We start from the raw sequence: 24750 nt of genomic DNA, 5'->3' as shown, positions 1-24750 counted from the left end.
AAAAAAAGCATGGAAAACACACGAATACTCTGTGGTGACCTAAAAATTGACTTCTTAAAAGATACTAATGCAAAAAGAAAACTAGTGAACATCCTTAATTCATATAACTTACATAACATAGTTAATAAGCACACCAGAATCACTAAACAATCCAGTTCTGCAAGAGACTATTTCATTACCAACCTTGACCCAAAATACCTTACAAATAATGTAGTTGACTATGGACTCTCAGATCATATGGCTCAGATAGTTAAAGTGCATAAATTACATCTACCTGTTAGGTAAACTAAAATAAAATATAGGCGCATTAATAGGCACAATAAAACATTGTTCTTAAATATTTTGGATAAGGATGTATATCGATGAAATGACAACCATTGAACAAAAATTTAAATTCATAACAAAAATTGACAATCATCTTAAATGCATCATTTCCGTTTAAACACGTTACAACTGACCAAAAACCCAAACCATGGCTAACCAAGGGAATAATTACATCCAGTAAAAAGCTAAAGAGCTTACATTTATTAAGTAAAACCTATAGTCAGACCACACATTTTCAGCAGTATTACAAGAACTACAAAAAAAATTTATTGGAGTGTCATACGACAGGGTAAGATGATGTATTTACAGAACAGGATAGATCTAAGTGAAAATAAAATGACCACCACATGGAAAATAATCAATTCTGAACTAGATAGGGACACTAAACTGGCAAAAGAAATCAATAAACTAGAAATAAATGGCAAAGTAATACAGGACAGTGAGCAGATTGCTTCAGAATTCAATATGTTTTTCACTAATATTGCTGATACACTAAATTCAACACAAAACAGACAAATAACAGAAGCTATTCAAAGTCTGAAACATCATTGTCCCTCTAACAATAAGACCATTAACTTATACCCAACATCAGCAAAAGAAATAATAAAATTTATAAAACAATTAAAAAACTCAAATCCTTCAGATACCTATTATGGCATATCGAACAAAATGATAAAAGTTGTTGGACATCACATTGATAAGCCAATATCAAAACTAATGAATGAAGTTTTTCTGGAAGGTATTGTACCATACTGTTTGAAAAAAGCAAAAGTATTCCCTGTCTATAAAAAAAGGAATTACAACAGATGCAGCAAACTATAAACCTATTAGTTTACTACCCATTTTTGCCAAAATCTTTTAAAAAGTACTTTACAATAGACTATCACTTTTCTTCAGAGACTGCAATATTTTGAACAATAATCAATATGGTTTTCAATAACATAAATCAACATTAAATGCTATACATAATTTCACTAGTAAAGTTTTTAACATTTTGGTCTATATTAATGACCTGCCTCTAAACATTCCACAGGCCAACACAGCCGTAACTTATACTGAGAGCTATCATGTTACACATCAGAACATCCAACATCAATTAATGCAAATGAGTCATTGAAGATAGAAAAAAATTTGCGCTGCGAGGTGAGGTAGAAATCGACAGTGGCAGCCCCAAGTAGCCGAAAAATGAAGGCAAGGGTGGGATTAGCCTAACTCTCGGCAAGGGAACGAATATCTGAACAAAAATACACGGACAGGTCATGGTCACTGTTAATGTCAAGTTAAGATTTACAGGGAATCTAAGAAATAAACCATCCAGCGCCGCGCCTGTTTCTTGCCGCTCAAAACAGCTATGCCCAGGAAACAAAGAAATAAAAAGGACATACCTGTGTAAAATTTGTGCAAATATGAAATTTTTCACATTGGTACAGTTGACTATGCTTAATAACAATAATAACATACCGTTAGTTACTGTTATAGACCTTGTGCGTATCACCGAAAACATGCAATTAAGTTCTATATAACAGCGACTTAAAGCAGTCCCTTAAAATGCTTCCCATTTATGCAGTTTTAAAATAATTTTTCCAATAACCAATCGGAATAATGTATAAACGCTATTTAACATATTTATGTTAAAAATATTTCGTGTGTTTAGATTAAGGATAAGATTTGATTCAAATTATTTATAAAGGGAGTTTTATATTTAATCTCTACCACCCTAACAGCTAAAAATAAGATTTGCAACGAACTGAAGAGCCCAATGTGAAAAATTTCGGTATAAATATTTTTGCGTATTCTTTAAGCTCTAAGACAGTGTATTGATTGAGAGTCCATCTAAACAGGTTGGTTCACTAGAGTGGACCGAGTTTCGCAGGGGGTTTACACTGGAACGGTTCTAAGCTCTCACGGCCAGCGCGACATTGCGAGACTCATTATTATTCTTGGTATTATTCAGGGACTAGCTAATAACCCGCGTCTTTGCTAGCACATTTTATGAGTATTAATAAAATCATACTAATAAAAAGCTTACATCCAGCATTATTTTTATAGAGATATAACGTTTTATGATTAAACATAACTGAACCCTTTTCCCCACGCTTAAAAGACGAAATAAGAAAAAAAAATTAAATAATAAAATTTGTAATTCAAATTGCTGGTTTTCATTCTTAATTTTTTTTCTCTGAGATCCAGAAGATTCTCCCCACATTAGTTCGTAACAATACTGTAGGTAGTGATTTTATTTTCTTTTTGCCGTAGCAGTATGACGTTTGAAGAACAAAAAAAAAAACTAAGTTTGCAGTACATTTCGCTAATAAAAGTGCCGTCGTTTCGAATGAAATTTTATATTCATTAATACTTTCCGTGAAAATGTTGCCGAAGGCTCGTTGTGAAAGTATATTTTATTGTATGTGAGTAAATTATAAGCAATGACTTGGGTAAACAATTAATTTATACGGTGGCAACAACAGTCGACGGACAAATAAAAGAAAAACTACATAAACATTTTCCTAAAGAAGTACAGTGGTAACGGCTACAATAGCAAGTCTTTATTCAATATCTACCTAAAACTGTATTCAATTAATTGGATTATCCTTTCAGACCTCTTTCACACCCATCACATTTCATTGGTTTTTTTACCGTTTCTATTTTAAATCCCTTTTTATGTCCATATTCTCTTTATAGATGTCTTAAAATGAGAATATTGTGACTTACCGATTACAGTTTTAATAAAATTAATATTCCATTTACTAAAATACAAATTTCGTTGAACTTCTATTTTTATATAGGCTAACTAAATTTTTAATCTGGGTGGGTAACGTTTCATCAAAATGAGGTCATACGAGACGAAAAACTCATCAATAACAATCAGGTGTGTTAAAAGATATGTCATGACCTGCAAGTGAAAACTACCATTTGTTTTGCCTATAGTGACTTATAAAACTATCCAGATTTTTAAAACTGCGTCAATTTGCTTCATTGGCTGTGATTTATATATATATATATATATATATATATATATATATATATATATATATATATATATATATACTAGCTGCCCGACCCGGCTTCGCACGGCTATAGGTACTAATGGAAAAAAATTAAGCCACATCTCCCATTTATAGTAATGGTAAATAAAAAAAAAATTCAGTGAAAATTTATTACAATGCTGTATAATGTACCGGAGAGAAAATGAATAGCACCGATGGTTACCCGACTCGTGCACGCAACGTACAACTGATGTACCCGTACTTCGCTACGGCAGTCTACAGGCAGATCACTCTTGCGCCGCTCATAATACATGCCCCTCGTTGTGGGTACGCCACTGCCGCGCGATGCCCGTTGCCATGGAGACGCAGAAGGCATGAACAATGCAAAATACTGTTCTCATGCAGACAAAGTACCCACTGTTGCCTGGTTTTAACCACCCATTAGATCTAATTTTCGGAAAATGTCATCCTGCGTAACATAAGGAACATTAGGGGCAGGCATATTTCGCGAAAAAATCTGCTCGGCGTCGGCGGTCCCTCTCCCACCCTCCCCTTACCCCTGCCCACTACCGCCACACCTCCCCCTCCCACTCCCGCCACACCTCCCCTTCCCAATACAACCACACCTCCCCCTCCACCCCCCACTACCACCACACCTCCCCCTCCCACTCCCGCCACACCTCCCCTTCCCACTACCACCACACCTCCCCCTCCACCCCCCACTACCACCACACCTCCCCCTCCCACTACCACCACACCTCCCCTTCCCACTACCACCACACCTCCCCCTCCACCCCCCACTACCACCACACCTCCCCCTCCCACTACCACCACACCTCCCCCTCCCACTACCACTTGCAAAATTTCAACGGTGATGAGGACTGCACTAACAATGAAATAGCCGTTGCCATAGAGACGAATGAAGCATCAACAAAGCAACAGCCGTTGCCATGGTGATTTCCTACCAAAAACTGGAAATAAAAAAAAATGTAGGGGTGGACTACCCCTAACATTTAGGGGGATGAAAAATAGATGTTGGCCGATTCTCATAGATACCGGATAAGCACAAAAAATTTCATCAAAATCGGTCAAGCCGTTTCGGAGGAGTATGGCAACGAAAACTGTGACACGAGAATTTTATATATAAGATATATATATAGTCACACACATATATATAAGCCTAGTTGTTTGAACAAGGTTGACACATAACACATGAAAAAAATCCCTTTCGGCGCAGCCTACAGGAGCAGGTAGATTTCGACGTTTATATTTCTTTATGTTGGAACAAAAGTGACTTATATTCATTTTAACAACATTACCAGAAAAATCATCAATATCCGCTGAGAGACATTTTAAATATTCACAATAGTTTCTTAATTGAAATTTTTTTAGAGGTATCTTGTATCTAATATTTACTATATTTAAATAAATAAGAACAGATTGGATAGTGATCATAGTACAGAAATTATTAATTTGTTTTTAATCGCACAACATTTTTTTTCCCTTGCGCCGAGTTCATCTTATAAAAAAATTATTTTGGACCAAAGGTTTTAGATAAAATATAACGATTTGTACACAATTCTAACGGAATTGATAGTGTGCCTACTGAGGAAGATATGGAATTTTTTGTTTTTCAACCCCCCCCCCCCCCCCCATTTTTTCCACCCCTTGCAATAATGGTTGGTCGTACAAAAAATTATTTCAAACAAAAATTGTAGATAAAATTAATACTCTTTCTATAAAAAAGATTAGGACTCAATAACGTACATAGTACGGAAATTATTATTATCTTTAAATTTTCAAACCCTGTTTTTTCCACACCTTTCACCAATGGTTCGTCTCATCAAAAGTTTTTTTCGACAAAAGTTTTAGATAAAAATTAAAGGATTTATACACAATTTGAATGGATTTGATATTATTCCTACTGTGGGCGTTATGATTTCTTTTGACAACCCAGATTTTTTCACCGCTTGCAGTTATGATTGATTGTACAAAAAGTTATCTAAGATAAAAAAAATTGGTATTACTCATAACATTTATTAAACGTTCAAACAGATGTGATACTAATCATATTTGGGAGTTATTTCGATTTTTCTGTTTTTCTTAAAACCTTAGCCATCTCTACCCATTTGGTCGGATATCGCCCATTAACGAACTCGACCGAGATTTCCTATTAATAGATTTCATTTATCAGTTTGAAAGTGATTTGTGCAAAATTATGAAAGTTAGCATGACTATAAAAGTTTGAATTGTAAATATATAGATATATATAAATATAAAGGCTATATAAACTTTTGGGATGACTATTGTTTTGGGGTCTATGGACCCTAAAATGTAAAGCATTACAAAAATTTTCCGGAAGTCGCACCATGCTAACGGCTACAATAGGTAGTACTTCTTTAAGATCTACCTAACAAGGCAACAAAAAAAACACGTAGGCCTACCACAAAAAGACGCCAATCATTACTTAAAATAAACATATAATTCATTAAACGTTAAAATAATGCAAACAGTTTTTTTTTCTTTCTGTAATTATGACTTGATATTTTAATGGTTCAGTTTTGTTCAGTTGGAAAGAATCGATGTCACAAACATATTTTTTATTGTCAATACAGCAGCTTATTAATTGTCCAGTTCTGAGTGTTGTGTAATACTTCTAAATTTGTGGTTTCAAATCTTTAGGGGAATTTGTTAAAAATTTCTTTATAGTAGAGCAAACAGAGGAAACTTTAAAAAGGAATCATGCATTTAAATCTTAGCGCTTTATTTTAAATAATTTTTATTGTCGTGAAATCATACACAAAATAAATTTGAAAACTGATAACTTTGACAAAATATTTCATAAACACTAATACAAAGTTTAATTATTTTGGCTAATACATTTCCAAAACGTGTTGAGCTCTTTTCCTAAATAGAATGATCAACCACAGAGTAGATTTCCAATTTTTATGAAACTAATTCATGCAGTAAACAAAATAGTTGTCTTCATTAGATTTTTTGGTCATATTAGAGATGTTTATTTGGATTTAGAAGATATTTATATGATAGAAATAGAGCTTGTTGTCAAGTAAAAGAATGATACGTATTTAATTGTTACAAAATATAACCAAAACATTTTCACGCAAAATAAATTGCCGGGAATAAATAACCTGAACACTTTTAAGTACGTATGTTACTGTATTATCTCGTAACTTATTTACCCGTAAGTTTTCACCAATAGTTGCGGCACTTAAAAAAATATATATTATCATGAAAAATCAAGCACGTAAGCACAAATATAATTGACTGGTGAGAGAACACTAGTATTTGATACAAACAAGTGCGAATTACGCAGATATTATTTTTCATACAGCATCATATTTTAAGTGGAATGCAGTAAATATTTCAAATAAAAGACCAATGATCAAAGACCATATGAATGCATTTGTAATGCCGCAGGAAGTTTCCTTCACCTCCCACACAGTTATGAGCGCCTAATACCCAGTTCGCCCGAGCACTCCGCATTCGAGTCCCAACCACCGTGCGGGTCCCACCCACCCCTCGGTCCACCCCCCCCCCCCCCCACCCCTCGGGTCCCCCACCCCCCCTCAGCCAATGGGAGAGTATTTGGCCACTGCCAATGGGAACAGTGATGTTTCTGCAGGGCGGACCAAGGGCTGCCAGGAGGTATCGTGGAGGGAGGTCAAAGCAGTGCAGGGGAAACGGTCGGGGTTATGACGAGGTCGGGGAACTGACATAGAGCCGAGGTCAGTATGTCTGTGGCTTCCGTGGAGGAAGCTCTTACCGAGTTCAAACGAGGACTCAATGATTTAAGTGCGTTTAAATTAAAATTTAAAAAAAAATAATTTAAATTATTTTTTGTTATATTTTATTTTTTCAGATTTTTTAAATAATAATTGCGAATTTTCTAAATGACAGTCGTGACGTTATATTTATAAAATGCCTGAATCATGTTAAATTAAAAGTGTATTTAATAATATGTTTAATTTAAAAAAAATCCCAATTTTTTGATAAAAATTTCGAATTTTTAAGATGGCTGCCGTAACGAAAATTGCAACTTTGACGCCACAATTAAAAATGGTGGTTTCCAGCAGACAACAAGATGGCGGACATGACTTCGGTTGCTTAGGGTGGCTAGACTACGTGTAATTTAAACCGCTTTGAGGAATTTTGGTATCTTCAAAGGCCGTTTATTTTTCAAAAATATATTTTCTTTCAATTTTTCTTTTAGATTTTTTGGCAGAATTTATTCCTAAAAACTAGAAATTTTGGCCATTTGTGGCAAATTTTGGCAAATTTTGTAGGTTACAGCCAAAGTTTAAGGTCATACAAAATGGCCACCGTTACGTCACAATCTAAGATGGCGGACCCCGCCACCGATACCACACTCCGATTACAGTCTCCGGACCGACCAAACTACACTTGTATTATCTAAACATCTAATACATTTAGTGGTATAACGACAATTTACCTATCCTTACCTGTATGGGATTGACTGTGGCTTGGTGACGCCTGGACTTTCATACTTGAAAAAACATTTTGTCAGAATTTTTTTCAGAGGGTTGGTGAAGCTAAAGATAACAGTTCCTGGTTCATTTGCTGTTATTTCCTTTGTCACCTGTAAAAATAAATATTACAGCTTATGAACTTTCTTACACATACCTGCTCTCTGACATGAATCCTTAGGTTATAAAGCGTATAGTAAAATTTAAAAAAAAAACTAAAACAAAACTGCGTAAAACATTAAACAAGCGTGAAGAGCTATGTAAGGTTACTGTTTCATCAGATATTATTTATCATATTTATCTAAATAAAATACTTTAATTGAGACAAGACTTTAAATAATTAAAATAATTTTACTCTTAAATAAATTGAGTGTTTTACTTTCATAAAAAATTCATAAGTTAATGTTTGTCACATTCAAATGGTATTCAAGGTTATTCTTTTTATATTTACGTACCAATTACTTACAAATTTCTTCATTATTCAAAATAATAATAGTTATTATTATGCTTATAGAATAGCTTTAAAGTTTAATTGTTTTTTGTTTGTCATTGTAATAATGGAATACATTTTTGAAAGCTATTTAAAATGTTAAACAAACTTTAAAATGTTATTTATAAATTTAAATTTGAATTTGATATTGTTTCAATATAGTAAGTAAAAATCTTAAAATTTAATAATTTATTATTAGTTTTTCGTTTTATGGTTCCGAAAAAAATTCATATTAATTTGGTGCATTCTTTAATAGGTATCACAACTTTACTATACATTTTGCCTAATAAAATTAAACCAGTTGTGTAATGCATGTATGCTGTTTTGTAAAATATATTTTACCATGGAAATGCTCATTGTATTGCATAAATAGACCAAAATGGCTTCTTTATTTTTAAATATATTATTATTTAAATTGTATTTTGTAACGCCTTGCCGTAATATGAACTTTTGAGATTAAACACCTAACGAAATCATTTGTATAGGCTCTCACGTGACACAAGACACTGTGACATATTTTTTGAAATGATTGGGTCTATAATCTTTATTTCATTTCACATAACTCTGCTAAATAGCAAAGCTATTTCGTAACTACGTTTTTGAAAGCCTAATATTTAATATTTTTATCGAAGACTAAACGATCATTTATAAATAAATAGCTTTGTTATTTAGCAAGGTTATTTGAAATAAAATAAAGATTCTCGGCCCAATCATTAAAAAATATATGGCACAGTGTCTTTAGTCACGTGAGAGCCTACACACACACACACACACACACACACACACATACATATATATATATATATATATATATATATATATATATATATATATATATATATATATATATATCACATTGTATTTTCTCGGAAAAAACTTGATGAACGAGGAATTATTTACACCAAATAAAATTAACTAGTTAATAATGGTGTGAAATTGTTTCATATTTGCTATTTCGAATGAATTATGTTAAACTACATCTATTTGAGAATATTTAATACATCTAAAATAATAATAATAAAAATTCTTATATAAGAGCAATGGACTCCACACGAAATGCTCCTGAGTATTTTATACTTTCCAATTATGAGTATGTTACAAGTTAAAATTCTTCTTTGGTAAAAGAAGAAAACTTTTTTGCTGTAAAATTAAAAAAAAATATATTATATTTTCATAGTGTAACTGTTGTAAACTTAACTTTTCTTCACTAATTATGTTGTGTTAAAGTGTTATTCATAAAGTAGGTGACATACCTGAATGTCTAGTTTCGGTTTCTGGACATCAAAATCATCTTCATCTGCCCACGTTTCGTTTGTTTCTTCTACTGTGGCTATGGCATAAATCTTGATAAGACAGTATTCCACCAGCTTGTCCATGTATTCTCCTGCATCCACTATTAGTTGCAATTTATCTTCTGCCAAACAATAACGTAAAATATTATGTATAAAAAGGACTTTAGAGATTCCACTAAATAGTGAATCTGGTGATACAAACGGCGCAATGTTGTGTACTTACAAAACAAACACATACATAGTTAAAATTGAAACTAAACTATTAGGTTCAGCCTTCCGTTTTGAAATTTAATTTTAAACGTGTGAGATTAATGAAGTAAATATCATACATTAAAAATACAAAATAAACTATGTCCTATAGTTACACTCATTCTAACGCAAACATGAAATAAATGTGGCTCATTATGTCTAAAAAAATTCTTTGAAAATTCTTTTCCGGAAACGTGTAAAGTAGTTTTCAATAAGCTTATTAAATAATTTTGGTTAGACAGTAAGAAAATCTCTATTAATGGAATATGACAAATTCAAAAAGGAATTTTCATTGATATTTTGAGTTTTTATTTATAATTCATATATTTTAAATTAATTAAAATGTTCAGTTGAAAATTATTTTAATACCATATTGAGTTTTTATAAAAAATGTTTGTTATGGTAAAGATGTGAAGTTCACATTCAATTCTTTGTTACATGACCCGAAAACTTTTATTTTTAAGACCTTATACTTTAATTAATTAATTAAGTTTTTGTTTAAAACAATAATACAGATCAAAAATAATGATTACTAAATAAAATTTAACAATGATAATTACGTTTATAATGATGGAAATTATTTTTATTATGATTATAATGGTTGTAAACAATTTTGGGATGATACGAATTACTAAAACCTCGCTTCATTAAATAAATATAATTTCATAAAAGCCTGAAACATTAATTATATACAAAATTAAGCAATTTCAGTTTCAAAATTTATTCTTTATAGTCTGAAGTACCCGTGCTGCGCTAAGGCATTCAACAGGGAAAACACTCTTACTCTGATCATTATACATGCCCATACTCGTGGGTACGCTACTGCCGTCACAAACGCCGTCGCTATGGATACGCAGAAGGCATCAACAATGCAAAAGCCCGTTGCCATAGAGATGAAGAAAGTATAAACAATGCAATGGCGAAATTTCATCAAGAATAATTAAATTATGCTTCAAGGGATATTTCTCTCGAAATCCCACCTAAACAGTGACATTCATGGGGTTTCAAAGGTCAGGTGTGCAGAATCTCATAGAGATCGTAGAAAAACTATAGATTTGTATGAGAAACAAACAAACGGGAACTCACACATTGCTCCATATCTATCCTACCGGATCCGTGCATTTTTCCGGGATGAAATGTAGCATATGTCACTCTCCGGCCCATAAACTATCTCTATGAAAAAAACCATGTCGATCAGTTGCTCAATTTCTGCTTGGAAAAAGGACAAACCAACAAAATCAGTTTTGCGTTTATAAGATTAGTATGGATGTCATCGTAAAATGAGCCCAAATAATAAATAAGCAGACTTTCTCTTAAAAATTTTGCATTTTCAAGAATGTAAGTATTATACCTATGGAGAAAATTAGACTTACTTTTGTTCGGCATTATCTTGAACGTTCCAGTTGCCTTTTTCACCAGCTTATCTTTGATGCCTGTGTAGAAAATAGTGGCTGCTGAAACCGCAGCCTTGATAGTTCGAACTTCACTTGATTTGTTCTATAAAAGTAAACATTTGAAAATGTTATGCAACAAGAGTATTAAAAACATTAGCTTGTGACGCTATGATACGTACGAATAGTATTCTTTTCACGTGATCAGAATATTTAAAATAAACTATTTTAGTGCACACGTCTGGCTAGATTCTGTTTATTGAGACAGAGGACACAATAAGTGGTACAGCTTTTGAGGTATATAAAAAGGAAGATTGTAGATATGAAAGGCCAATTCTGGGAAAGGGCACTATCAAGGATCCGTCGGCTATCTTGGACCCGACATATTGGATTTGTGATGTCACGGCCGCCATCTTGGATGACCTCGACCCCGGTGGCCATATAGGGTGACTTCGTCCTATCCAAATTTGTCGTTTGACTTTTTAAATTAGGCCTTTTTAATTTTCAGTCTTTAATTTTCAAATTATATGTAGGCTTCAGAAACCAATTTGTATTAGAAATTTCTTCTGCTTTATCATTTATATTTATACTGTAATCATATAGTGGTAAGAGTGTAGGTATGGAATGTGAATGTTGAAATAACTCGTCAAGAATACTGTTTTGTCACCTGCAGTGCTCTGCCATCCTCTTCGTCTGCTGTCGTCCTCGATCATTGTTCCGAAACTTGGAGGTAGGTGTCGCCTATGTCACCAATAAATTTTATTTTGTACAAACATCTAGAGTGCAGTGGCTTGGCAGAGACCTTAGCCACTAGACTAAGAGACTAGTTGGGGATTAAAGAAAGAAATAAGGAATATATGAATTCAAATTCCAAATAATATTATGAAGGTTTATTGTTAGTATCATCTGCAAAGGTCGCCAACTTTAAATTTCAAAACGTATCTGGTAGAGGGTGCCATCTGTAATTCTAAATGTTGCTGTCAGAGGACGCCACATTTAAAATTCAAAACGTTTATCGTAGAGAGCGCCATTGTCACATATTTGTATTAGGAGTGACATTCGCTAGAGAGCACATACTTTATTCAGAAAAGGCGCCATATTGAAGAGAGAATTGTTGACATGGTGCACCTATGGATCTGTTCTGTATTGTGTGCAAAGTGCACAAGGAAATCTTTCAATGCCCTGTTTTGGACCACACTATCTTGGAATTAGGAAATATTCCTTCTTGTGTGGAAAGTTGTAAGCATACTGCAAACAATACAAATATTCAATGTCATGCAATAAATGCACGCACGAGATGCATAGGCGAATAACCAGATTATTTTTTTTTGCTTCAGTGTTCTATAACTTATAAGAAGGTATATAATTTGGTTCATCAAATAAACGTACGCAGGGAAAAAATGGGCGCGTGTAATCACATGACACCACAACTTGTGGAGACTGAGGAGAGGTTTTCATGTAATTCCGTATGAATTGTGGTGTGCTTAAGATAACAGAAATAACAACAAAATTAATATAAAAAACTTTTCTTAAATACTCTAATGTAGTGACCTACTTTGTAAACATTTACAGTTGTATATAAAAAGGGTTCCGGCACCCGGTTACTGTTTGAGGATTGAGGATGGGGTTTAATGACGTCACGGTGTCCAATTTCCTCAAAATCCCTCAAAAATGACTCAAAATTCTTACAAATCCTTATTCACCGGAAATATTCTTTTTTTGAGGGAAAATTTCTCGCTTTAGTCTTCAAAATTTCAAAAATTCTAAAATTCGAAATACCTTACAAATCACCAAAGTTCCTTAAAGTGGCTTTAGAATCCTAAGCCACCGATGACATGGCATTGACATTGACCGTTAACTTAAAATTCTGTAATTATTTAGCTAGATATTCGGACAAAATTCCCAAAATAATATAAAAGTAAAATTGTTTAATTCAAATGTGTAGTTACTTAATCCTTAAATTGGCAAGGAAAAAAATGTTATGAAAAAAATTTTTTTGCTACTTTAATGGATGAACACTATCATCAGGTGATGTTAAAAAATAATAGAAAAAATATTGAGTTTCAGGAGTTATTGGATTTTAGTTGTATCTGTCAAGATACATTGCCAGTTTGCTAACAATTTAAGTTTTTGAAGGGCTGTATCCACAAAGAAACAATGCCAACTTGCTGGAAACATTATCAGCATACATAACAGGTAACAACTTGCAGGACTTAATTTATTACTGAAGTGTATATGTTACCTGATGTAGAAAAATTCAGAAACAAAACAATAAACACAATACTATTACTATTTTTATGCAGGTACAACTTTTTTTGACACAATAATGTCTCATCCAGATTTTTCAAATCACCTTATTCTATGAACCATTCATGTTGTACAAATAAAATATGTTGTGATATTTTACACATGTCAGATTCATTAACCTGAAACTAATGTTTATGCAATTCTCAAAAATGTCACATCCATTCAAGTACTAAGTAATGTACCTGCAACGAAACCATATCACTTCTTGTCTTGAAAACTGTTCATAATTTAATAGTCTGAAAAATGTCATCCATCCAAAGCACAAATGTTGTAAAGTTTTATAGAGATAAAAAAACTCACTTTTTAAAAATGAAATTCCAGAAAGCAGTTACGATGTTCGACAAAACATAGTCTCTGATTGCACTTATGACATATAACACTTGTCTGGCCTTTCATGCAAAGTTTGCACCTCCCTTTACTTGTGAACACAGGAAAGTGACCAACCATATCATATCTGATGTCTTCTCCTGGTCGTGTAGTAACAGGTTTACGAATTTTTTTAGGCTGCTGTTCTCCTAACTCTTGACTGCTTGGTCGTCCTTGCCTAAGTTTCCCATGAAGTTGTAATCCATCAGCTACTCGTAGTCGAAACTGTTTCAGGGTGAGATCTGAAGGAGTGTTCTTTAGTGTGCATTCTCTTCCATATAGTAACCACGCATTATTTACACAGATGTCTAAAATTTGGGAGAAGATTTCCATGTACCATCGACGTGTTTTGATCCCAGTCCTGTATAGAGCTACTAGCATATCTGATAAGTCTACGCCACCCATATGTGTGTTTAGTGTTTTACGATTTCAGAACAACATACATCTACTCTCTTCTTCTCTGCTTTGCTGTACCGCTTGATTGTGGTTACAGGCTCAGATGCCACATATGAACTTGCCAAGACTACTGCCCTGTTGTCTTACCATTTGATAATAGCAATTTTCTTGTCATCTTCTACTTTCTGATCATACGAACCACGGCCAGATTTAGCAAGCTGTTTATCAGCTTTCAGTGGGCACCCCCGTAAACGGTTTGCCCGCAAAGTACCCAAACTAAATATGCCATACTCATCTCTGAGCCACAGAATTAGTTCAAGTGAGCAGAAAAAGTTATCAAAGTAAACTATTTGACACTGTGGATTTCGAATTGATTTGTACAATGCTACACCCACTTTCACACTCATTCCAAGTTGTTCTTCCTCTGTGGTAAATTAATACCCACGGAATGTATCCTCCCCACCATACATCAAAAAATCATATACAATTCCTGAAACACCTGACCGAACAAACATCTTGTAACCCCATTTCTTGGGCTTGTTTTTTACGTATTGTCGTCGGGAGCCAGCTTTGGTACCCTTGTAGGGTATCATCATTTCGTCTATGGAGTGCCTCTTCTCACTTTCCAGTCTGATACAGTTCTAACGAACAATTTCCAAGACAGGCTGCACTTTATTGAAACTATCGTCATTCATTTCTTCATTGTTTGCGAAATACAGGTATCGTCTTAGAGCCTGAAATTGTTTCAGGGGCATCACACTTGATACATGTTCAAAGCTCATAGCTTCAGACCAGTAGTTTGTGTATGCAGGCATGTCCACAATACCTATTCTTAGCAATATTGCTAAGAAATCTTTAATTTCATTGTGAGTTGTGTTGACACTTTTGCCGGTGACTTGTGTAGAATATGAATTGGTATTTTCTACTATAGTAGTTATCAAATCATCACTGAAGAAAGACAAAAAATAGTGCACTAGTGTCTGAACATTTACGGTAATTGTGAAGTTGTTGACTGGGACACTTTCTTCTGTACCAACTGCATGTTACAACTGAAAATTCAGAGAAATCATATTTGAGAGAAATTGGCATTGTGTCTAGTAAGATACATATGTAAGAAAAATCAAATTTGTGAGTACTTGGCATTGTATCTTAGAGGATACACAAGCCAAAAATCTATTCTTTTAGGGGTATTGGCAGTGTATCTTTTGAGATACATAAAAATTTTACAGTCATATAAAACCATTGGCACAATTATTCTAATTCGTAATACCAGATACCGAACTCATAATCATTACAAAAAACAATTTTGTGCATATAAACATGCAACAATTTTTTTTCATAGCAAAACAGCTAGATTTCTTACCTTATTTTCACTAACAACAAAGCTCCTAGCGGCCATGTTGACACTGCAGGCTTTTCAAGTTACAATAACACTCGCTAGATGGCAGCACTAATCAGAAACCACACTACACACATAATGGCACACAACAGTGCATAAAGGAAGACGAAGGAAGCCATCTTGTAGGAACATGATTTTTTTCATTTGAGGTGTATCTTACAGGATACACTGTCAATTTAAGGGTTAATATAGGACCTCGGTTCGATCACCGGCGAGAGTAAAATTGTTATTTATTAGTATAAAAATTATAAAATTCTTATTTACAATATTAAAAAAATTTAAAGAATTTTTTTTTACGTCACACCCTCCATCTTGGATTCTAGAATCTTCTGTCATTTTGAATAGTGACGTCACATCCATCATCCTGGAAATACATATTTGTTATGCTGGAAATTCGGGAAAAAATTGAAAATTCAAAAAAAATATCATATAAAGTTTTAATAAAAAACGAACAAGACGGAGACCCGATGAAGTCGTTCGATTAAAATTAGCGGTGGCTCTTTTCTCCACATAAGCCACCGGCACACTGATTTTCCACCACTAATGAAAGGCAGATATTTCAGCGGCTAGTTTTATGTCATGGCGGCTAAGTGGTTTTCGTCTGCTGGAGGCTGTCATCATGGAATCGACATATTGTTTTCGTCTGCTAGAAGGGGCTTTTGCCATATTAGTTTAATTTTTATCCTTAGAGTGCAATAGTGTACCGTGGCATCAGCCATCTTGCCAGCTGTCTTGGACACCATTTTGAAAATCTGAAATTTTTTTAGCTAGAAATTCGGGTAAAATTCTAAAAATCACCAATTAAACTCTTTAATATATTAATTTTTTGGATCGATATCCATCCTTACTTAGATCCTTGACCAATGCAGTAAAGAAAATTTAATTAAAAATAACATTAAAGACACGTTCGAGGAAAACAACAATATTAAAAACAAAAAAAAATTATTACCTAAATTCTACTCTACTACAGGGACACTTGCGAATGTTAGCAATCTAAAAAAATAGTTCTTCGTTGGCTTGAATTGACTAATTCTAAACCAAAATCGTTTAACTGAAAATAGAGACCAGCCAGATCCATTACTGACATAGTCTTCCTCTTCCCGACAGATTTGCTCGATACTGTGTTTAACCGACTACTTTACATCGTCATAACTGTAAATGATAGTGTCCATAGTCTTGAAAAGACATTTCTTCTCTTGGTCCTTCAACGGATATGGTTTACCAAACATCACTTCAATTTGATTGTGCAGAATTATGGTTTGATCCAGGAAAGAAATATGTTTGGTGATTAGTGCTTGGTTTGGAACATTGTATACCACACAAATCATTCTGTAATACAACACTACAAAAATTCAATTTTTTTTTTGTTCTAGCCTGTTCCTCACGAGTCAACTGTTTAACAGTCGTTGCGCAACTTAAGAATTACATATGTGTCTCATCAAGTGTATTATTTACTTTTAGATAGTTGTGGAAAGATACTGCCAGTGAAGGCGACTATAACATTTTAAAATGATGACCATGTTCTTAATGATAAGACTTCGGAATGCTTTCTGTTTCCTTGTTGATTATTAAGAAAGGGATTGTTATCATAGCTGGATGATGGAGTTGGTGGGGGTGGAGAAAGAGTGCTGGAATAATAGGTGTATTAGAAATGCTTTCAAGCGTTGTCATCTGCGATCTCCTTACTTCATCACAGTATACGAGGGCTTTTTAAAATAAGGTCCATTTGGTTACCTTAAAAAACTCATGATATACGTTTGTATGTACAATTATAGTTTAAATCATATCAACTTCATTTTTATACATAATCACCAATCAGTTCTAAGCACTTTTCATAATGCTGCACCAGTTCTGCATTATAAGTTCACCGCCTGGGAATTAAACCAGTTAACTACGGGAGTCTTGATTTCCTTGTCGTCAGCTTGAGGACGGACAATGGGTAGTCAACCACAAAGCTGCCGCAACAACATCTTAAAAGACAGTCCAGCAAAAAGCAACCAGCAGCAATATAGCAGTCATTCTCTCGGATCGCCGAAGCGAGCGGGCAAGTCACACGCCAGGAAGCGCGGCTACTCGCAGTGCGGACGAGTGAAGCGGGAAGCCCGCACACAGGGGAATTACCAGGGACTTTGGTGGATACTGATACACACAACGAGCATCATCACTCGTCCGGATATTGCTCTCCTTATCACATGGGGTTGCCGGCGAGTAGCGATTTCTTCCAGGCGTGTGACTCGCGAAGATGCGATCAGCTTGATCTTCCTGGGGCTGGAAATGCTACGATGAATGTCCGGTGGGCTTCCCGCTTCTCAAGTCTGAACTGCGAGTGGCCGATCTTCCTGGCGCGTGACTCGCCAGCTCGTTTCGGCAATCCGAGAGACCGCCTGCTGTTGCTGCTGTTTACTGTTTGCCGGACTGTTTTTGAAGATGTCGTGACCTAATAATGGGTGACAACAAACGGTTAGTCGTCAAGCTGACGACGAGGAACTCCAGACTGCTGTTGTCAACAACTCCCAAACGATTCATGGAATATATTGAGTTTATAAATGCAATAACTGGTTTTTTTTGGGAATCCAGACCCGAATAATATAATTTGTATCAATAATGAAATAATACAACCTGCTTCTGGATTATTTAAAACGCCTTTGCATAGAGAAATAAATATTTATTTTAATTTAGCTTTAAATATTAAAGACATTTTCTCGAGATACAAATGCTTATTTAAAAATATTTATATTTTACAACTAATCAGTGTAATATCACATAGCATGAAAAATACATTATTATTAAAGGACTGTTTCCGAATATTTCTCGCAGCAAAAAGGCGCTATATTGTCACAAAAAAATTATATTTATAACGCAAAAAAGGAATTATATATTGCGACAATCCAAAGAAAAATGGTTACTCGACCTAGATTTTTAATGGAATCACAGACTGCACCTGAACATTGTGACAAGGTGTTCAGCTATCCTTGAAGAACTAAGAGACTACAGCTTCCTTGTAAAATGAGCAGCGCTGAGAATGGCATTGCATATGAGTTTCACAGAGGCTACCGTAAAATATTCCTTAGCAGAAAAGTATTGATGTATGGTCTTAATGATTTATTACAGATTGTTTTAGTGAAGATGCTTTTATATGCACGCATAAACAGTGATTGCAGGTACATACTGTACTGACAGCTGTACATGTGAATAGAAAACGCACGTATGCAGTTCGAAATAAACAAAAGGCGGCCGTGATAGTTACATCTGCCATGAGACGTATTATGTAAGAGGCAGGTGCTTTTATAAATTAAAAAGTAATGCAGGAGCAGATTTTTACAATGCATCTTTAAGAACTATCTTGACAAAAAATATCATTATTACACATACAGTAAGATTTAAACAAATGCGGAAGGGAAATTTAACTGATCTCTGAAATTTTTGCTTTTTTTTTTTGTATTCAGCTCAACGAATGTACAAGTGGCTGGAACTATTACAAAAAAAAAATTGTGTGTCTGCAATAATAGATTTCACCCCACCATTGATATGTCTACAAACAAATTCACGGATGACTACAAACATTATACAGTTACATTAAGAAAATTGATCCCACAAACCCGAAATCTTTTGCGAAGATCATGTATGAGGGTCACAATAGTCTATTTTTAAAAGTGGTATTCTATTATTTGGTTCCATGAAATTTTCAGAGTGTTGCGTCTTAGAAACAGATATCCGTTAGTGTGTTATATTTGTCAAATGTAGATGGGAACACAGCACTAGGAGGATTCTACGCTTCGGAAATTCAAATTTCGAATTACCTTGACACATACTTAATGAGTAAAATTTAAAGAAAACCTTTTAAATGTTTTCAGGTTTCTAGAAGGTTTTTTCCCAAGACAGTTAAGACCTAGGTAATGAGAAACGATAGAAAAAAATTAAGTTTAACCGTGCAAGATATGAGCCTTGGGAATTTTTTCCCTACTTATTATATTTTTTCTTTATGTGATATTCTGTTTCGATAGATGTTCTATGCTTCTAGTATAATGAGAACATGTCTCGCCAAGCCGGCCAAAATATTATAAGGTGTGTATTTGGGCCAACGTTCTTAGAGGGAGACTAATTTATTTTTTTAAATCCCATGTTGTTTAAAATATATTTCTGTAATGTATTTTAAGCGGGGACTACTACAGGACAGCATAAATGCGCTGGCTGTTTTGAAGGTATCGCCTCGTCATGAATAACGCAAGTTTTAACGAGACTGCTCACTTTCGAAAAAATAACTTTTTGAAGCTTAAAACCATGTTTATTATAAATCCCCGTCCGTCACTAACATCACTGATATGTTGTAACCGGTTTTTGTCATGATGGAGCTACATTGTATTTATCACTTTCTACAAGATGTTTTCTACCAATTCGAGAAGAGAGAATATTTACATCATAATACTAAAAAATTATTTTAAAGCAATACCAATACAACGAAGGGAGAGAACCAACTTTAGTTAATTTGTGAATTAAAAAAAAGCCTTTTGTGTATAATTATAACAGATAGCTATAGCTAAAATTGAAAAAAAATTAAATATTAATTTAAGGTCACAAAATACTAAAGCAAGTATTAAGCTAGAAACATTCGTATGCATCTCATACGCACATCTAATGCATGATATCGAATGGTTGTATTGTTTGCAGAATGCCTACATATCTCCATACACGATGGCATCTTTCCGAATTTCAATATGGCGGTGGATGTAGCCTATTGAAAGAATTTTTTTGTGAACGCTCTGCACCATACGGAACAGATACTTAGATGTATCATGCCGACAACTATCCATCCAAGATGGCACCTTTTATAAATACAATATGGTGGGGAGTGGAGCGAAACTAGTATACTCTAGGAGACAACGCTACTTCTAAAGATGTTCATCAGTGGATCTTTCGACCAGATACTTTTTCAAATTTAAATGTGGCTCATTCTGGCTACAACACCTAGAATTTAAGATGGCACCCTCTCTCATATAATATTTGAAATTTTAAGGTGGCAACCCTAGCAGTAAATACTATCACTATAGTCTCATAATACAATTTGTAATTTCAGATAATATAATCCTTAATTATTTGTTAGTTTCCTAATTGGTCTCCTAGTCTCTACTTTCAAAACCCCATCATGCTAGCAGCGTCTCTGGGGTCGTCGGCTCTCGTGCTACTGCACTCAGAATTGTTGTACAATATAAAAACTAATCCGCGACACTGGTGACACCTACCTCCAAGCTTCAGACTCAAACGGCGGTTGAGATCAGATGAGACAATAGCCACCCAGGAGGAGAAGGAAGTTACCATAATCAGGCCCTTATACTCCACGAGTTATTTATCCACATGCCATCCCTGTCTCCCTGCCTTTTATGACTATAGAATAATGGGATTTATAGAAAAAGATGAGTTGATAATCCAAAATGGGAACTGAAACCAAAATTAAGTTAACAAAGTCAAATTTTAAAATTTGAAAACAACTAATTAAATCAAAAAACTGAAATTTTGTAGGTCAAAGTCATCTTACTGAACCTATGTTAAATCTTATTTATATCTTGAACACATGAAAGTAGCTAGTATAAGGTGCATGATACTGCACGTATAAAAAACTTACTTATATCATTTTAAAAAAATTGTGAAATTTTTATGTGATAAAGGGATATAATTCACACAGGTAAATGAACTCTTTGTTTTATGTCATTTAAACATTTTCACTTCCAACAGGTGTGTTAAGTAAAAGGCAATTTATGGGCAGAAAATTTACGATTAAATGTTGTAAAAATAATAAAGGTCATGCAAATACCGGTTTTGTAAATCAAAAATATTCCATTCAGATTTAAAATAGACCAGCACGTTTTTTTTCATTTCATTCAATTTCTGAATGGGAACTAAAAATAATAAATAAAATTTTACCAAGCTTATCAGAAAATATTTTTCCACATATAGACAAATCTCGAAATTAAATTATTTAAATAACTATTTAGTTTCTTAAAAAGTACTTTTTCACAAAATTGCTCGATTATTGTCGAAAAATAGCTAAACATTTCTCAAATATGATCAGGTAAAGGAAGAGAGTAATCCTTTCGGGGATACAAAGCAGAGGGTATAACGAAAACCAAAATTAGATTCGGCTTACATTCAATGCATCGATAGTTATTACATATGTGTAATGACTAAATTGATATATTGCGAAAATATGAATAATGAATTTCAAAATTAATACATGTTATAACAAGACGACTTTCTATTTATTGTTCATAATCGTTAATGTTAGCCGGTTTTGGTAAGACGTCAAAAATAACAAATTTCTCACCTCGATGTTGACAGTAACACTGAAGTTCTCACCAAGCTTTATTTTGTCGAGCTCCACCAGGTCAAAAATCACGTTTTCATGAGGTGAAGTGGGGACTTCAAAGAATTCTTTCGCCCTCTCAAGGTTTCTTACGGCGTTCATGAGGTAAAGACGCTCCATGGAAGTCCCTGTGCAAACAAACATCCAGAAGTTATTTGAATAAATGAGAGTTACGATACGTTTTACATTTTCTAATAGTATTTACTTAAAGTCAAATAAAAAAAAATCTTTGTCGATTTGTAAACTACGCTTTGTATAAAAAAGTGTAAATATTTATGTAAATGTATATTAATATTTTTTTAATTATTGTTGAGTATTAATTCGAGAAATTTCTTCTCAGATTTAAATTTTTTGAAACTAGTCTTTCGAATGCTAAAATATTTCAAATAAATGTGAATATGTGTTTTTGTCTTTAAAACATTCTGTTATGTGTTACGCATATGCAAATGTGTGATATAATTATGTAATAACAGAACCATAGCACTTACTGGTAAATATTTATTTTGTTCAAAATGTTTTAAAATTATTTATAAACTTAATTTTTCATTACATTACATGTAAAAATAACTTTAAGTGAATACTACATTGGTTGCCTTTTTAGATTGTGCAGTATATTATATTGAAACACATGTACAGTAATTATATAAGAGGAAGAAACCTATTACCAAAATGAACTCTTCAAACCAGTTCCAACTAAATGATACGCAGAGAGTTCTCTTTGTCACTTAAAAAGTAGTTTTACATTATGCTAGTAAAACATTAATACCACGTAATATAAACTGAGAAAAGAAAAGAAAACAGTGAATTTAATAAAGATTTTCATTGAGATTTATAAGTCTTTATTGTAGCAAAGAGAAAAACTCGATAAAGGTATTAAAAATATTTTCTTACCTTCCTGTGCCTTATAAGAGCTTGTGATATCTTGTCTGTCAGTGTCTCCGTTCGGGTCGAATATCCATGGGGCTTTGGTATAAATGCACTTCCCAATGCTGTACAGTAAACATCAAACATATTATTATATTTTTACACATTTATCTGATAAGCTAAACTAACTAATAGATTAATAAAATAGTGCAGTAAAGTCAAGTATAACAATATTAATTTACAGTTGATATTTGTTTACCACTAAACCAAATAAACATTTTTGTTCGCAAGTTATTACCAGTATTACAACAATATAAATAATAAATATTAAGGATTAATAAATTAAAATGAAAATTTTAGATTTCTATAAGTTAATTTTTCTTCTTCAAAAAGTGAGGTTGTCTTTCAACTAAATATCTTAGGTTTGATTCCTAGTCAGTGTGAAATTTAGCTAGATTTTGAAGTAAAACTACCTGTTGTATCCGTTAACATGGTGCGGTTGATGGATTTTTTTTTGTTTACGTTTTTCGTTTCATTGCCCATAGACCCCAAAACCACGTCAACTCAAAAGTATATATATATATATATATATATATATATCACAATTTTGTGGACACGATAACTGTCGCAATTTTTCGCGAATTACTTACATACATTAAATATAGTGGTGGAAAATATCGATCGTGTTCGTTCTTGGGCAATATCCGAGCAAAGGGGTAAAAACGGGAAGGTTTTTTTTGAAAAACAGAAAAATCGTTGTAAATTCCATAATATGATGAATATCACATCCGTTTGAACTTATTATAACTCGCAGGGGTAGTACCAAAAACTTTTGTCTAAAAACATTTTTGATACGACCAAACTAACTACAAGGGATGGAAAAATCAAGGGTTGGAGAACAAAAAAATTCAAAACTCTCTGAGTAGGCACACTATCGAATCCCTTGACATTATTTGTGAATGTTATATTTTTTATTGAAAACATTTGTTTCGAACATTTTTTCAACGAACCATTCGAAAAACGGAATTAATAAAAGGGGAAGTATAAAAAAATCATTTATAAATACCATACCATATTAAATCAAATTTTTGTAAAACTATAAATTATTATATACAACTTTAGTCTGAAATAATTTTCATGCAACCAACTTTTACTAGAGGGGGTGGAAAATAACCGGAGATGAAGTACAAAATATAAATAAATCTCTTAGCAATTACAATACTAAATCTGTTCAGATTGTTTGTAAATAATTTACATATTATCTGAAAAATTTGTCTGAAACAATTTTTAAAACAACTAGCCATTGCTGCAAAGGGTGGAGAACGAGGGGCTACATTCCAAAAATAAATTCTTAACTACTTTAGTGCAAGATATGAAAGATAGTTTTTGAAGGTCAAAAAATTGAATAATTACCTTAGTTAGCATAATACGCTATTCAGTTACAGTTATTATTACAGTTATACATTTAGTTAAAAACACTTAAATAATATTTTTGCTGCATGTAAAATGAGAAAATGTTTAATCACTCATTTTGTAATATTTGAGAACATAAATATGTTATGTACATTAAGTTCTTAAAATGTTCCAGAATTTTATTGAAGCTTCTAAAATATTTCCAGACGAATAAGGTTCTCCGAAATCTGCCTGCTCCTGTAGGCTATGCCAAAAGGGATTTTATTACATTTTATTAGTATGAGCCGCTTGAGTTCAGCATTAAGGATATCCGATTTTCAAATAATGAATCACAAACCAACTCGATAACACTATGTCAAAGTCTCCGAGGCCGACTTCACCTTATCAAACACAATCAAACATTCTCAGG

At 33.4% G+C, this 24750-nt stretch overlaps 1 protein-coding gene across 1 annotated transcript in view; it reads right to left on the bottom strand.

Annotated features, from left to right (window-relative positions):
* The window catches only part of LOC134536949 (hemocyte protein-glutamine gamma-glutamyltransferase-like), a 53888-nt gene that overhangs the window by 13031 nt on the left and 16107 nt on the right, over positions 1–24750 (bottom strand). Inside the window, exons 5-9 of the mRNA XM_063377063.1 lie at positions 22956–23053; positions 22026–22192; positions 11221–11344; positions 9560–9720; positions 7793–7929 (exon numbers count right to left, since the gene is read on the bottom strand). Of these exons, the coding sequence (XP_063233133.1) occupies positions 7793–7929; positions 9560–9720; positions 11221–11344; positions 22026–22192; positions 22956–23053 (687 nt within the window). The remainder of the gene's footprint in view (positions 1–7792; positions 7930–9559; positions 9721–11220; positions 11345–22025; positions 22193–22955; positions 23054–24750) is intronic.

Source organism: Bacillus rossius, chromosome 1 (genome assembly GCF_032445375.1).
Source record: "Bacillus rossius redtenbacheri isolate Brsri chromosome 1, Brsri_v3, whole genome shotgun sequence".
In the NCBI taxonomy this organism is placed as follows: Eukaryota; Metazoa; Arthropoda; class Insecta; order Phasmatodea; family Bacillidae; genus Bacillus; species Bacillus rossius.
Note: the sequence above shows the minus strand (reverse complement) of the source record. Positions and strands in the feature narration are given on the sequence as shown.